At 39.8% G+C, this 17,699-nt stretch overlaps 1 protein-coding gene and 1 long non-coding RNA gene across 7 annotated transcripts in view; one reads left to right on the top strand and one right to left on the bottom strand.

Moving 5' to 3' along the window:
- Positions 1–17,699, top strand: part of PTPRF (protein tyrosine phosphatase receptor type F) — a 630,248-nt gene that overhangs the window by 235,033 nt on the left and 377,516 nt on the right. For all 6 annotated transcript variants that reach the window (XM_070745049.1, XM_070745054.1, XM_070745053.1 and 3 more), the window contains one exon: positions 2,472–2,609. In XM_070745049.1, coding sequence (XP_070601150.1) covers positions 2,528–2,609 — 82 coding nt within the window. In that variant the 5' untranslated portion in view covers positions 2,472–2,527. The remainder of the gene's footprint in view (positions 1–2,471; positions 2,610–17,699) is intronic.
- The window catches only part of LOC139165639 (uncharacterized), a 52,419-nt gene continuing 42,925 nt past the window's right edge, over positions 8,206–17,699 (bottom strand). Inside the window, exon 4 of the long non-coding RNA XR_011558780.1 lies at positions 8,206–9,657. This is a non-coding gene — a long non-coding RNA (uncharacterized lncRNA). The remainder of the gene's footprint in view (positions 9,658–17,699) is intronic.

Raw genomic sequence — 17,699 nt, 5'->3', positions numbered from 1 at the left:
TACTCCCTTCCCAGGTATTTGACTATCTTGTAAGATGATGCAATCTTGCCCAGATTTTATATGAATAGTTAGTCCTGCATATCTATCTATCTATCTATCTATCTATCTATCTATCTATCTATCTATCTATCTATCTATCTATCTATCTATCTATCATCTATTGGATTTGTATGCCGCCCCTCTCTGTAGACTCGGGGTGGCTTTTATAGAATCTACATTGGCTTTTCGATCCTTCTGAATATTTTTGCCTTAGATCCTGATGAGACTGGCTGTGGAAAGCAATTTACTCCCAGACTTAGCCTTATATTTTAGAAAGTATTTATTTATCAAATCTAAATAGCCACTCAGCTCACCAAAGGTAGCTAGTTGGTACACAACGAGAGAAAATTGTATTAAAATTATAGATGTAAAACATAAAAATGCATATTAATAAAGTAGCCACCTGACGTTTCCTGCTTTCGGGCAATGAGATCCAGTTAGAGATGAGGTAGCAGAGAAGCAGAATTAGACAGGGACAGAGAGAGCGAGACAGAGATTTTTTAACAGAACTATAGAAACATTGAGGCCTTTGAAGCGTGGGTTGAGGTCAGGTGTGACAAGAGGTGGCTGGGAGGGGAGGGGTGAGGCAGGGATGGGCAGGGATAGAAACATAGAAACATAGAAGACTGACGGCAGAAAAAGACCTCATGGTCCATCTAGTCTGCCCTTATACTATTTTATGTATTTTATCTTAGGATGGATATATGTTTATCCCAGGCATGTTTAAATTCAGTTACTGTGGATTTATCTACCACGTCTGCTGGAAGTTTGTTCCAAGGATCTACTACTCCTTCAGTAAAATAATATTTTCTCATGTTGCTTTTGATCTTTCCCCCAACTAACCTCAGATTGTGTCCCCTTGTTCTAGTGTTCACTTTCCTATTAAAAACACTTCCCTCCTGAACCTTATTTAACCCTTTAACATATTTAAATATTTCGATCATATCCCCCCTTTTCCTTCTGTCCTCCGGACTATACAGATTGAGTTCATTAAGTCTTTCCTGATGGGGGTCATGTGACTGGGTGGGAGTGAATGACCTCAAGTTGGCTCCCAGTATTTTCTTTTCTGTAGAAAACAGGTCCAAATGGTTCTTTGAGTGTTTAAGATTGCCGATATTGTTAATGCTAAATGGCAAGAGATCCATTCTACCTTTGGAAATGCAGTTTTAATTTAAAAACTCTGTTAACAATGGAACTTTTTTAGCCAACAGTGGAGGAAAAATATATAGTTGGTCTAATGTTCAGAATTTACCATGTGTTAAAAAAACTTCGCTTGATTAAGGCAGGATCCGTTAAAAGTTATATTAAATTAAATTTAGCACAAGGAAGAAAGTGCCAGAATATTTGTGAGGCGTGCATGATAGTCTTCGATCTTAGCTCCACTGACTAATTTGTGGAGAGTAAACTTTAATCTGCTATTAAAGATGTAGTTGATAGATCTCTAAATTAAATTGAATAAAAGATGTATTCCTAGAGCTTACATAGAAAGCAATAAATGGTGTTTGAGAGAGCAGAACTAGGAAATGACATTTAGGTAACATGCAGTTCATTAGTTGTTTTTTAGTAGATGTTATAGCCATCTTGATGCTGAAAGAAAATCATAAATCTATTTGGCTGAAGATCAAAACTGAATTTATTTTCTGAGCATGTCATAAAATATGGAAGTATATTTCAGATGTACTGAATAGTTACTGCTGAAGATTCGATTGTCATCTGTGCAAAGTTTGGTGATTATTATCTGAAGATAGATATTGCTAGTAGATAGTTAATTGGCGGTACCTACAAGAACCGTATTTTACAAAGATATCTAGTGATCTGTGATTAACCCCTTTTTCATCTTTAAAATAATTAATAGGAGAAATAAAATGACTTTTCAGAGCTCAGTCTCATGGGTAAGAAATTGTACTCTTCACTTTATTATTTCATTGATTTTCAATCCTCTCAAACCTATTTGTCATGTAGGAGAAAACTGGATAGCCATATACTTTTCACTATGGACAAATGATAGTAGGGAGCAATACATTTAAACAGCACATCATTTGCTTTTGGTTTCAGTATTATTGTCTGTCATTTCCTTACATATCATTGTTCCTATTGATTTAAAAATTGCAGTTGTTCATCCTCCAGAACTATCTGTAAATACTGTATCTCCATTCACTTTGAGAAGTAGCATGGATACCATTCCTGCTACGTACATGAGAAAATGTGTCATCTGAAAATATCTGTTAATGATTACAAAAGCCAGTGGCTGTGAACTGTAGTTCTTACCATGAAATACCTACAAAAGACCTACAAAGCCTAGTAAATAAGACAACATTTACAGTTAACATAAGTTCTATGGAAAAGGCATCTTCTCATTGAAATGGGAAATGCCCCTTGCTTTTTTGGAATTTTTTTGGGGTATGATTAATTTGTTTCTTCTTTGGTTACAGGAATACATTTGCATGTGTGAAACTGGATGTATTGACTACTTTCTCCACTTTGGAATATGAAGCCTAACTTCAGCATCTCAACATTTGTTGTGGTAGCAGCAATTTTGTGCTGCTTGATGTCATCAACAGAGGCAGATAGTAAGTAATTTCCTGATGGAAATATATTATGATTAGGATCATTGTAAAATTGTTTCATAAAAAGTTAGCTTTCAAATGATGTAATGTAAATAAAGGTAAATCATCAGTTTTTAGTTTGTATGATGCTAGCAAACAAATCTTAAACCGACCATAAGTATACTGCTCAAAAAATAAAGGGAACACTCAAATAACACATCCTAGATCTGAATGAATGAAATATTCTCATTGAATACTTTGTTTTGTACGAAGTTGAATGTGCACAACAGCATGTGAAATTGATTGTCAATCAGTGTTGCTTCCTAAGTGGGTAGTTTGATTTCAGAGAAGTTTGATTTACTTGGAGTTATATTGTGTTGTTTAAGTGTTCCCTTTATTTTTTTGAGCAGTATATATTCAATTAATTCATTATTATTCATTACTAAATTTCAGCTCAATGCGCATAAATACTAGGATAATTCCTGATTACTGTACATGTCTTGCCAAATATCATGTTTTCATTCCTTTAATATTAATGTTGTTTCTTTTCTTGTAATGTTTTATATTTTTCACATGCATTCTAGTCTTTTATAGTTTTTGTGCTCTGCTTAGGATTCAATGACTTCGAGAAAGAATATATAAATGTGTGTTTGTTTGTGTGTGTGTGTGTGTGTGTATGTCTTGACATATCCAGCTTTCTTCCTGTGTAAGTTTCCCAAATGTGCCAAGACCTTGATACCTATACCCATGAAAATCTACGAAAACAAATATATATATATGTCTCTGTATGTGTGTGTGTTTGTGTGTATTTCACAGTTAGCTACAATATAGAAATCTTTAATCATTTTAGTAATCCTTTTTCTTTTGAATGGTAATTATATATTGTATTATCTGGAAGTAATTGGGTTTATATAGTAGTAAATGTATTCTTAAGGCCTTTTACTTTCTGCACTGAATGGCATATCAATACATATACTAATTGTATATTAACATGTATGTATCTAAGACTTTGAGACGATTGACACGATCTGATTTATTGATGTTTATAATGGCCAGAATTTCATGCAATAATAATTCAGTCTCAGAAAATATGGTGAAATTTTACCCTAGAGACGTGGCAGTCACTAAGAATTTATTTATTGTAGTAGTTTAATACGAATCAGATAATAATATTTTATGATGTTCATGTGCAACAAATATAATGGCATGATTAGGAAAAATCAAAAGATACAGGATTGGAGAGTTCTGCTTAGTGACATGGATTGATGAGTACTCTATGTGACATGGATTGAGGGGGACTGAGTGATGACTGGAATGAACATGAACAGGCGGTGTCATGGAGCAGCTAGAAAGACTAATGCAGTCTTCTATAAACAAAATAACTGCATCTTGATCATCTATATCTATTGATCCATCGATCGATCCATTGATCTACCATCTATCATCTCAGGATGAAGAACATATCCAACACTCCTTCCTCCTCCTATTTTCCCAACAACAACCCTGTGAGATAAGTTTGGATGAGAGAGAGAGAGAGTAACTGACTCAAAGTCACCCAGCTAGCTTTAATAGCTAAGGTGGGTCTACAATTTATAGTCTCCTGCTTTCAAGCCTGCATTTACTGCATTTGGTGAAACAAATATACTAAAAGTTGGAATCACATTATTTGTTGTGTTTGTTGATTTCAACTGTGCGTTTGAATGTGTTCCTAGATCAAGGATTGATGCAACTTTTAAAATTTCATTGTAGATAGATGCTTGCTCCTGCTGCTGAGTAAATTTACAAAAATTCAGGATTAAACGTTCATTGCCATATCCAGGGAGATTACAACAGAGAAATTACTATTCACTGAGAGGTTATTGCATCCTTCATCTTTATTATATAATTTGTATAATAACTCTGTAGCGATTAGGTTAAAGAACCTTGCAAACCACCAACTACAGGTGGCACATGGAGCCATATCAGAAGGCACGCAAGACTTTACCATGTGTCAGCTCCGGCACGCATGTATGCGCAGGCCAGCTAGTTTTGGGCCTTGGGAAAGGCTGTTTCGCCCTCTTGATGTTTCAAAGAAGCTTCCATGAAGCCCCGGGGGCAAAATAATCACCCAATGGACAAACCAGAAGTTCGGAAAAACACATTCGCGGTTTGCCATTGTGCTGTTTTTTACACTCTGGAGGGGTCAGGGAAGCAAAAAAAGCACAATGTGCAAATCATAAGTGTGTTTTCTGAACTTCTGCTTTGCCTGTTGTGCTGTTTTTTGCACTCGGGCTTCGGGAAGCTTCCCTCTGGAGTGCAAAATACAGCACAATGGGCAAACCGGAAGTGTGTTTTCCTGAACTTCCAGTTTTCCCATTTGGGCATTTTTTCCCACGTACCAGCTTCAAAAAGGCCTGTGCGTATGTGCGGGGGGGGGGGGAACATGGGGTGGGTGGGAAGAGGTATGGGCTAGCACATCCCCACACACCCTTTTGGCACGTGAAACAAAAAAGGTTTGCCATCACTTCTCTAAATCCTGTGTTGGTGAACCTATGGCACACCTGCCAGAGGTGTCATGCAGTGCCCTCTCTCTGGCCATGCGATTCATCACTGCAGTTCAGCTCGGCTGCATGTGTACATGTAGCTCCTGACAGCCAGCTGGTCTTAGGATTTCTGCCACACGTATGTTGGGGGGGCAGGGTGTGTGTGGGGACTGCGTGTGCATTCAAGGAGCAGGAGCATGCGGGAGGCACGCATGGATGCACAGAGGTGGTGTGCGTGTTGGGGCATGCACACATGCATGGGTGGGGTGCATGCACATGAGGCACATGCATTACATTTTGGCGGCTGAGAAGACACACACATTCACTCACGCACATGCTTTAGACACTGAGTCCAAAAAAGGTTACCCACCACTGCTGTAAAGCTAACCAATAAACCCATTTTGATATTTTATGTGTGGATGATGATGATGATAATGATGATGATGATAATAATAATAATAATAATAATAATAATAATAATAATAATAATAATAATAATAAAAAGATTTGTATGCCGCCCCTCTCCGAGGATACTTGATACACCCATTGACTTAATCTGACTATTGTCAAGATGTAAACATTAGAGATAAATTATTCTGAAATTAACATCTTGGGGTTTACCTATTTAGCTTGAGCAAATTAAAATGTTTAAATATTTGGGAATATTAATTTGGGAGTCTTTTAGGATTATACTGTTCAAATGCCCCCAAATCAGCTACTGCCCTATGATCATTCTGGAGAGCCACTGTTTAGATCACCTGCTATTTTTCTGCACACTTTCATATACAGTGTTCCCTCGATTTTCGTGGGTTCGAACTTCGCGAAAAGTCTACACCACGGTTTTTCAAAAATATTAATTAAAAAATACTTTGTGTTTTTTTCCCCTATACCAGATTTTTCCCAAACTCTCGTCCGCCTTTAATAAATATTTTTTTAAATAAACTTTAATAAATAAACATGGTGAGTAATAATATAAATGGTTGCTAAGGGAATGGGAAATTGTAATTTAGGGGTTTAAAGTGTTAAGGGAAGGCTTGTGATACTGTTCATAGCCAAAAATAGTGTATTTACTTCCGCATCTCTACTTTGCGGAAATTCGACTTTCGTGGGTGGTCTACGTGTTTTATTTGGGCCTATCTAGGACCCTATAACTCTGCTGTCTGTCTGAGGGAATACAAGCTAAATTTTTAAAGACTATTTTTAGTGCAAAATGTCCCTAGTGTAGTCCTTCATTGTGATGCAAGCATGATTAGGGTAGATTTTATATTTACATTATCTCTTCCCAGAGATATTTTCCCCAGTGGTCTATATCTTTATTTTAGACCAATAAATTCTCTAAATCGGATAACTAATCACAAATCTAATGGTAATAGTTAGCACATTTTAATGTACTGCTAAAAATATTACTTGATGAAACAGTTGAGAGTGTTCCCTAAACTTCCAGATTTGTCCTTGTGATAAACGGGTGGTAGAAAATATGACGCACATATAACTTCATTATTCATTGTATAAAGATACATGGTTACATTTTATAACCCTTTTGTAAATTCCTGTTTGTACATAGCTATTTTATCTATACTTATTGTTAGCTGACAGTATGATTCATTTTATTTGAATGAGGCCGGATTTTGTTTTATTGCCTGTATAGTTTGTTTCTATTAATTCCCTTAATATATATTCATGGTTATTTATTTAACTGTTATTATTTATTTTTTATCAAATTTTATTTTACAATATTTTGTGTTTTTAAAATCTTGTGTTTTATCCTGTATCCTTTCCTAAATAGTATATTGATCATTGAAGACTGAATGACTGACTGCTTTTGCCCCCAAAAATGTTTCCATGTAGGAAAACACTACTACCTATTTAAATGGTTTTGACATATACAGAGGTCATAGGAATGCACAAAACCTTTGACTACTGGAACCAGGAATATCTTGCATACTTGCTACTAATTACATACAAATTAATGAATGGCTTTTTTTCACATGACTGATGGATTTGGACTTACCGTAAACAGTGACTCTAAATTACATATTTTTTCTTATAGCTTACTTGGACTCATGATAACAAAATGATATTGTTCAGAGCAAATTGACCAAATTTCCCCAAAATAAGACATACCCTGATAATAGCATAATAAGCCCAATCACGCTATTTTATCCGTGGCAATGAGGCCAAGGGTTTATTTCAAGGTTCAAAAAAATATAAGTTCAGGGACTTATTTTCAGGGAAACATAGTATTTGTCCCTATTGATTTTGTGGAGAAAGTGAATGCTGGTGAAAGACTTATTGATGACTTATTTCATTTATATTTTTAAACTGCATTCAGGTAATTTCCTTGTAGCTGAGAAGGTATAATTATGAATATATCCTGTCTCCTCAGTTTATAGACAGCCGTTTCCCCTACTGCTCTGAAGTCACAGAAAAGTACCATAGGACCCAATTAAGATCTGCTAAATGTTTTGTATGCCTCTTTTCTAAGGTGATGGTACAGATTAGAGCTATAATTGACCTGGGCTTTATAAGATAATGATATGTAGAAATGAAGCATGATTAATAACGTAGTAGGATATGTATGGAGCTTTTTTGTGCTCTATGTCAGTGGTTCCCAACCTTGGCAACTTGAAGATATCTGGACTTCAACTCCCAGAATTCCCCATCTCGCATTCGCTGGCTGGGGAATTCTGGGAGTTGAAGTCCAAATATCTTCAAGCTGCCAAGGTTGGGAAACATTGCATCTGAAAGCTTAGAGCCTTGAGGTTCTCACTTCAAAATCTGTTTATTGTTGCAGGGGCGATTTTTCTGCAGCTGCTGATTCCCCAGCTTCTGGATAAGTAGTCAGCTGGGCCTAGAATGAACCTTTTCAGATGAATGAAATGCCATTTAGGAGTTTGTACTAAAAATTAGAAAATACAGGTTTTCCTCTAGTTAGGTTATACACTATTTGAATGCAGATTTCCCTACTGTATAAAACATATAAGTCAAACATTTTTGTGAAGATGGCATAGACATGCCGGTGCTAATAAAAATAGGAGTGACATCTGGTCTTTTTAATACACATATGTTAATTTAATTATTTTTCCATTTATTTATTTGCTGAATTTCTTCTTATTGGTTTTGTAAAGATAACCGTAATGGTATTATAGCTTCTATCTTTAGAAGTGAATCGGAATGATTGCTATACATTTTCTCTGTCTATTTCTTCTTGTTTCTCTTTTATGTGACCTCCGTTTCCCCCCTTCTATCAGTTTTTGACTGTGCAGTGGAAAACAGCTTTCAGATTTCATTTAATGTTAATTTCAGTTGTCAAAGAAAAAAAATCTATTCCTTACTAAAATCCCAAACACTGCAAAAAAAAAAAAAGTTTTGAAAATGAGGAACTGAAAACTAGTTCTTCCCAGGGAGGCTGTTGTGTGATTTTAGTCCTTTTATTAGGCGTTGTGTTTGAGATTTGGAGCAAGGCTTCCATTAGCCAAGGCTAGGTCTGAATGACCTGCTACAGCTCTGTTTCCATGGCAGGTGAGTTTCAGTTTACCTCTCAAGCACAATTGCCAAGCCTTTGAAAAGAGGGGTTTTTTTTGGGGGGGGGGGGGCTGGCTAGCAGGGGTCAGAAATCATCTTGTCTGATACAAGAACAAAAGTAGTAAATGAAGGTGTTAGCCAATAGAGGCTATGCTCAATTACCTACACTTGACATATTGACATTTGAGAGGAAGTGTGTTTCTTTAGTGAAAGACCAGGGATATGTTTTCAGTAAGATTCATCACTTGCCATGGGTCTTTCAGTCTTATAACTAATAGCTTCTCCAACATGTGCCTTTAATTAATTCCAGCAAATGAAAACCTGTAATAAATAGCATCATTTCAAGAGATTAGAGCAGCAGCTTTTCTAATCAGGAGGCATTACTATTTCTTTTAGAGCTATTGGAATGTATATTGGACCTCTTCTTATTGAAAGTATTAACTATCAATATGTGTGTCTGTGTCTGTGTCTGTGTCTGTGTATAATATATATATATAACATGATAATAATAAAGAAGCAATTAGCCATCACAATCTCCAGAATATTTAAAAATTTATTTAAAACTACTAAAAAAACTACTAAGCTTTGTCCCTACAGACTTCGTCAGAGTTTAAAATAGGTATTTATAACTATACCTGGAACTCTCATTTTTAAGACAATCCTTAATACACACACAGAGAGAGACAGACACACACACACACACACACACACACACATATTGATAGATGGGCATTTCTTCCTTGCAAGTTGTAAGGCCTTTACTTCATATTTGTGTGATTATATACTCCCAGCAAATAAGCTGGCTTGTTTTTTCTTAATACCCTTTGTCATTTCTGGATTCCCTTTTCCTTTGAGCTTCACATCTGGGGTCTTCTTGATAGACATGTGAAATGTTCTGAGGGTCTCAAGCGGTCTGTAATCCAATTTTGCTAGAGGCCAGACAGAGTTTTAACTGGCAGAATAAAGTGACCCTTGTAACTTGTCAGTTCTAGGATGTTGCAAGCAGCTCTGTTCAGAATTTGCATCTGGAGGAAAAAACATAGCACATTTTTAAATACAGCTCTAGCTTTCTGTACTTACTCATTGCATTTCTTTCACTCATTGGTTTTTCCAGTACTTCACTAACAGTGGTAGTTTATTTGAAAAAGCTCAGAAGTGACCAGCACAGGGCAGCTTTTCTTAAAAAGAACTCATTTATCCCATTCTACTTCCTTATATTTTATCTTCCTAAACTGTGTGCAGGCATGCTAACACTTTTATTAAGATGGATGACGTTTGCTTACTAACATTTCTGAATCGCAAGTGATCAAGTATAGCTAGCAACAATATATTTAAGTGGCTAAATCTTTTTTAAGATAAAGAGCTGAAGCAACCATGCAGAAGAACACTAACTTGCAAAAACAGGATGGCTGAACTCTTTGTAGCTTGATTAGGTAATAAAGATGTATGTCTGGAAACTACTTTATTTAGCATCCACCCTTACATTTCTGGATAAGATTTGCATATTATAACTGCTTATTAAAATCCTTTTTCAGCCTTTTATTTCTTGGACCAGCCTCTGTAGCATGGAAACATGTTGCTGAGTGTGTGTGATCAGACTCCTACTTCCACTTTTTTTGAAAACATGGAAGTTCCAACAGAACAGAATAAATATATGTAACTCAGAGCTGAATTGTGGAATCCTCATTGCTTCTTGAGTCTGATCATTTGCCTGCAGATGTTTCATTTGTTGATTAGATAACATCAGTGTACACCTGGACGTTTGCCAAAGCAAGTTCATTTCACCTTTTCTCTTGATATGGAAGGCTGAAACCTGCTATCAGAAAGTGTCACTCATTCAGTTATTGCTGTCTGTCCCTTTTGGGAAGAAAGCATGCTAAAATCATTGACATTTATGGACCATGATATGGTCCATATACTGCTGAGTCATGACATAGTACAGGGGTCCCCAAACCTGGCAACTTTAAGACTTGTGGACTTCATCTCCCAGAATTCTCCAGCCAGCATAGAATAGCTGGCTGGAAAATTCTTGGAGGGGGGGGTGTTTGATGTCCACAAGTCTTAAGCTTGGCACATTTGAAGACCACTACCATAGTATATTAAATTTGACTTGGTATAGAAAGTCCCTAAGCCATAAATATTTTTCTCCCCTGAGAGTGTTAACTTTCCACAATTATCCCTCTTCCTGTTTTATTTTCCTTTTCTTTATTTCTTCATTTTCTTTATTTATTCAATTTTTATGCCACCCTTCTCTTTAGACTCAGGGCGGCTTACAACATGTTAGCAATAGCAGTTTTTAACACAGCCAGCCTATTGCCCCCACAATCCGGGTCCTCATTTTACCCACCTCGGAAGGATGGAAGGCTGAGTCAACCTTGAGCCGGTGATGAGATTTGAACCGCTGACCTTCAGATCTACAAGTCAGCTTCAGTGGCCTGCAGTACAGCACTCTACCTGCTGCGCCACCCCGGCTCTTCTTCCTGATACTGTTCAAAATCTCTCAAAATGTTCTGGATAAACTGAATCTATTTTCTTATTTTTCTAAAGTTTTGAGATGCTTGTTGAATTAATAGGGAATACTCTCTTCTTGTGCTCTTTATCTATTTTTTCTTTCATTTTTACATCTAAGCATCTCCCAGTCCTAATTAAAATGATCAAGCATGGCCAAGGATAAAATCCCTTGTTTCAACACTGATAAGTGGACTTATTTCTTTGATTTCCCCTTTTTATTTTAGGCTAGACTCTTAAATTCATATGTGTATGTTTTATCAGTAGTTCTCAACCTCCCTTAATACATTTCCTTGTGTTGTGGTGACCCCCAGCAATAAGTCTAGCGCCAATTCTCCAAACAGAGCTTTAAGCAGAGTGACACCCCTACCGCAAACACCTGATTGGTCGGATTGTAAATATATATTCCAAGGCACCAAAATAGACGTTTTAGTTTCTAACACCAAGGGAAATTTGTCTCAGGTGACCTCTTTGAAACTGTCGTCGACCTCCAAAGAGGTCCCGACCCCCAGGTTGAAAACCACTGTTCTATTTCCTTATATATTGTTTTGATTACATTATGATGTCTAATGTATATGTGCTTTTTATTTTCTTTTAAACCAGTGGTGCCCATTTACTGCTATTTTAATGCTTTTAAAATAGCAGTAAAATAGTTCGTTTCCCCCCACTGCATTTTAATTCTTAATAAATAACCTGTTAATGCTTTTGTCGACTCCTTGATTCATTGAACATCACGAAGTCCATTTTCAAAGAGCGCACATTGATTTAAAGTTAAAAGTACCTTGTACTGTTGAAGTTGAATACATAGAATTCATACATGCAAGTCAAGCAGTACATGGTTTGATACTCTATGTACAATTCCATTAAATGCTACTGATGTACCGTTGTTTATATATTCTATATAATAGGTGTGATTTCTTCCACACAAAGGTGGTTTTTAGAGTTTTAATGTTTGCGCTCTGTGGTCATTTCTGAAATTTAAGTAAAGGTTTTCCCTTATAGAAACACAATTACATTTGTGTCCTTTCAAAAGGAACTTTCTACAGTTTATTGATGAGCTAATCCCAGATTAAATAAAAATTTGTTTCAACGACAGCTTGCTGAAGAAGCCAGAAAATACATCAGAGCACATTTGCACAATATACAAGGCATGTTGTTTAAATGTAGATAAATATTGTAGTTAGCTTTAAGGTGTCACTTGGGTTTGGTCAGATAGCTACAGAGTGCTTTATGTTTTTTAGCCTTAATCATGATCTGTGGTCCTAATTTATTCTTGGATACTTTATCTGGCTGTTTTAACCCATGTTGTCTAAATAAGTAATATCTTGCAAGCTGCCAAGTTACTTTGTAGTCTGCAATTCTGGTTGGTTTTTTCATTTTTTACCCATCAGTTTCCTTCTTCATGGAAGGAACACAAACAAATAAGTCCACAGAGAGGGGCGGCATATAAGTCCAATTAAATAAATAATAAATAAAATAAAATAAATAAACTAGGAGACCACACACATTGACCAGGACTTTCATTTGCATATCATGTTAAGCTACTGTTGAAGACAAAAAAGAAAATTTTGTTACTTCATTTAGGAAACCGATAGCAAATCATAATTTACTATTCTTAAAAATTAGGGTCTACGACATCTCACTATGGCCAACTCATTACAGCCAACTTGGCATAGCCAACTTGCCACAGTCAATTCACCATAGTCAACCTATGCAGCCACTTTGTTGCGGCACAACACACCATGGCCTACTTACCACAAGACAACTTGCTGCAGAACAAGAGTTACAGTAATATTGAAAAATAGTGGAATATAATCATTAAAGAAAGGATGCCAAAGGAGGGACAAAATGAATGACAAAAATTAAAATTATTTTTAAAATTATTTTTAAATAAGTAAATCGTTGAACTGTCCTTGAAGCAAGCTATCCCATGGCAAGTTGGCTGCGGTGAGTTGTCCTATTCTGCCTACATTATGAATTTCACATCATGATTCACATCATGAATTAGCATGATGTCATATTGCAGGGGAGGAAACATACAAGGTATTTTGGAGGAGATAGCTGGGAAAGATTTTGTAATAGATAAAAGCATTACCTCCCAGCATCAGGAGTGCACTATTCCAGTCACCAAATCAACCGTGTCAGTTTTGGAAATTGCTAAGTAGCTACAAATGAATGGGAACTTCTGGCCAGAAGAATGTCTCCTTTGCTTTCTTCTCCTCTGGCTGCTGGATCATAAAAAAATGGTCTCCTCCAGTTTTGATTTGGCATCCCAGTTACAACTCCTTACCATGTCCAATAGTAGGCAGTATGCATACCATCAAGCATTTGATGTTGAAATTCAGGTTATTTTAAAAGTTTGCATTTTTTTTAAAATATCAAAAAAATTTGGGTTTTTTAAGCTTTATGTAAGTATGATGATTTATTTATTTTATTTATTACTTAGATTTGTATGCCGCCCCTCTCCGAAGACTCGGGGCGGCTCACAACATGTAGAAACAAATCATAAGCAATCAGACAAATTTAAAATATTTAAATATTTAAAAAACCCCATATGCTAACAGACACACACACAGACATACCATGCATAAATTAAACGTGCCCAGGGGGAGATGTTTCAGTTCCCCCATGCCTGACGGCAAAGGTGGGTTTTAAGGAGTTTACGGAAGGCAGGAAGAGTAGGGGCAGTTCTAATCTCCGGGGGGAGTTGGTTCCAGACGGCCGGTGCCGCCACAGAGAAGGCTCTTCCCCTGGGGCCCGCCAACCGACATTGTTTAGTTGACGGGACCCGGAGAAGGCCAACTCTGTGGGACCTAATCGGTCGCTGGGATTCGTGCGGCAGGAGGCGGTCTCGGAGATATTCTGGTCCGATGCCATGACCGGAAATTGATCGGCAGCCAATGCAGACTGCGGAGTGATGGTGAAACATGGGCATACCTAGGTAGGCCCATGACTGCTCTCGCAGCTGCATTTTGCACGATCTGAAGTTTCCGAACACTTTTCAAAGGTAGCCCCATGTAGAGAGCATTACAGTGGTCGAACCTCGAGGTGATGAGGGCATGAGTGACTGTGAGCAATGAGTCCCGGTCCAGATAGGGCCGCAACTGGTGCACCAGGCGAACCTGGGCAAACGCCCCCCTCGCCACAGCTGAAAGATGTTGTTCTAATGTGAGCTGTGGATCGAGGAGGACGCCCAAGTTGCGGACCCTCTCTGAGGGGGTCAATGATTCCCCCCCCAGGGTAATGGACGGACAGATGGAGTTGTCCTTGGGAGGCAAAACCCACAGCCACTCCGTCTTATCCGGGTTGAGCCTGAGTCTGTTGACACCCATCCAGGCCCCAAAAGCCTCCAGGCACCGGCACATCACTTCCACCGCTTCGTTGACTGGGCATGGGGTGGAGATGTAAAGCTGGGTATCATCCGCATATTGATGTTACCTCACCCCATGTCCTTGGATGATCTCGCCCAGCGGTTTCATGTAGATGTTAAATAGCAGGGGGGAGAGGACCGACCCCTGAGGCACCCCACAAGGGAGAGACCTAGGAGTCGACCTCTGACCCCCCACTAACACCGACTGCGACCGGCCAGAGAGGTAGGAGGAGAACCACTGCAGAACAGTGCCTCCCACCCCCAGCCCCTCCAGCCGGTGCAGAAGGATACCATGGTCGATGGTATAGAAAGCCGCTGAGAGGTCAAGGAGCACCAGGACAGAGGATAAACCCCTGTCCCGGGCCCGCCAGAGATCATCCATCAACGCGACCAAAGCGGTTTCCATGCTGTAACCGGGCCTGAAACCCGACTGCCGGGGACCTAGATAATCGGCTTCTTCCAAGGACCGCTGGAGCTGGAGTGCCACCACCTTCTCAACAACCTTCCCCATAAAGGGAAGGTTGGAGACTGGACGATAGTTATTAAGGACAGCTGGGTCCAGGGAGGGCTTCTTGAGGAGGGGGCGCACAAGCGCTTCTTTATAGAGTGATGGAAAAACTCCCCTCCCCAAGGAAGCGTTGGTAATCTCCTGGGCCCAGCTCCGTGTCACCTCCCTGCTGGCCGAAACCAACCAGGAGGGACACGGATCCAGTAAACAGGTGGCGGAACTCACAGCTCCAATGGCCTTGTCCACTTCATCAGGTGTCACCAGATCAAACTCTTCCCAGACAGGTGGACAAATACGTGCCCCAGTCACCTCGACTGACTCGTTGTCAGTCGACTCTGTTGTACAATTGGAGTCGAGGTCGGCCCGAATCCGAGCGACTTTATCAGCGAAAAACGTGTTAAAATCCTCGGCACTACTCTGCAAGGGCTCCCCAACTCCCCCCTGATTAAGAAGGGAGCGGGTCACCCTAAACAGAGCGGCCGGGCGGGATTCCGCTGATGCAATCAAGGCGGCATGGTACGCGCATCTTGCCGCCTTGAGCACCACTTTGTAAGTCTTAATAAAAGCTCTTACAAGTGTTCGATCGGATTCAGACCTACTCTTCCTCCATCGCTTCTCTAGACGTCTCTTTTGGCGCTTCAACTCCCGGAGCTCCTTGTTGAACCATGGGGCTCTACGGGGTCTAATGCCTCGGAGAGGTCGCAAAGGCGCAATCCGGTCAAGAGCCCCCGCTGCAGCCGTGTTCCAGGCCTCCGCGAGAGACTCCGCCGAACTGTGGACGAGTGCCTCTGGAATAACCCCAAGCGCCGTCTGAAAGCCCTCTGGGTCCATCAGGCGTCTGGGGCGGAACATCTTCATTGGTTCCGCCTCCCTGCGGGGAAGGATTGGAGCCAGGAAGTCAAGCCGTAGTAGAAAATGGTCTGACCATGACAAAGGCAATACTTCTAAGCCCCTTAGTCTCAGACCATTACTCAATTGCTCGGAAAGGAATACCATGTCAGGTGCGTGCCCTCCCTCGTGAGTCGGACCCTGTACTACTTGAGTCAGGTCCACGGCTGTCATGGTGGCCATGAACTCCTGTGCCAACCCAGAGGTTTCGCCGAGTGACGGCAGGTTGAAGTCCCCCAGGACGATGAGTCCGGGGAACTCCACCGCCAACCCGGCTACCTCCTCGAGTAGCACAGGCAGGGCTTTTGACACGCAGCTGGGAGGCAGGTACGTGAGAAATAAGCCCACCTGAACCCCTAAGTCCAACCTCATCAAGAGAGACTCGCAACCCGCAATTTCCGGAGCAATGAGTCTACGCAGGCAAAGGCTCTCCCTGGCTACAATAGCCACTCCTCCCCCCCTTCCCTGGGGTCGAGGTTGATGCCATATCTGAAACCCGGCTGGGCAAATTTCAGAGAGAGGAACACCTCCCTCCGGGCCCAGCCAGGTTTCAGTAATACATGCCAGGTCGGCCTCCTCATCCAGGATCAAATCCCGGATGAGGAGAGCTTTATTTACCACCGACCTGGCATTCAGCAGCAGCAACCTGAGCCCAGGGCCAGAGTTACACTCACCACCAGTACCCAAGATTGGGCTCACAGAGCCAGAACAAGGGACTGTTATTAGGCAACGATCCCTCGTTCCCCTGGAACGGCTAACTCTGTGGCCCCCGCCATATCTGCCTCTCCCCAGCAACACAGGGATATTCCGACCCTCTGGCCCCCCAGAGATCGGCGACCCCCCCTCCCCTGCCTCCCGAGCGTCAGGTGGGCCAGACCTATCATTCACACTACTATCAAAAAATTCATCCATACCGCACACACCCCCACCCCCACACACCCAATCGTACCAGTCATTCCATTCATAACCACAAGCAAATTTATCCCAATCATCCATTACTTAGAACCCTAATAACGTTAAAAATCAATTAAATTAATAATAGTATAAAATGGCAGTTAATAACAATTTAAAAACACTAAAAACTGTTAAAAATATAACTATATACAATATACACTAAAATTATAAGTTAATATAAATTAATATAAAATTAATTTCGTTGATGGTATGAACAGATCTTAACGGTCTGCCATAAGACCGTTCTCGTTCATCAAATATAACCACAGAGGGATAAAAAGTAATAATTCGTACAAGTAGTCCTTGAGATATGAATAGAATGGAGCCTGCTATTTACTTTTGTAATTTATTTATTCATTATTTATTAATCGGATTTGTATGCCACCACTCTCCAAGGATTCAGGGCGGCTCACAACAATATACATATCTTAAAAATGCAATTAATATGGCTAAAAAACTTTAAAAACTCGTCATGTAACTTGAACGTGATTGAACCCATTCAATCAAGTGTGCAAATCGTTAAGTACACAAGGTATCCCGGGGTGAATGTTGGGAGGGAGCTAGTGTTTTCCCTGATTTCATGCTTACCACCACCATCCTGTCGGCTGGTTCATTTACCTAGAAACATAGAAGACTGATGGCAGAAAAAGACCTCATGGTCCATCTAGTCTGCCCTTATACTATTTCCTGTATTTTATCTTACAATTGATATACCGTATATACTCGAGTATAAGCCGAGTTTTTCAGCCCCAAAAATGGGCTGAAAAACCCGACCTCGGCTTATACTCGGGTCACCACAAGAGGGCGCCGGGTCACCACAAGAGGGCGCACCGCGGGAG

Source organism: Erythrolamprus reginae, chromosome 3 (assembly GCF_031021105.1).
Source record: "Erythrolamprus reginae isolate rEryReg1 chromosome 3, rEryReg1.hap1, whole genome shotgun sequence".
NCBI lineage: Eukaryota > Metazoa > Chordata > Lepidosauria > Squamata > Dipsadidae > Erythrolamprus > Erythrolamprus reginae.
The sequence above is the reverse complement of the archived record's forward strand: the minus strand, read 5'-3'. Positions and strand labels throughout refer to the sequence as shown.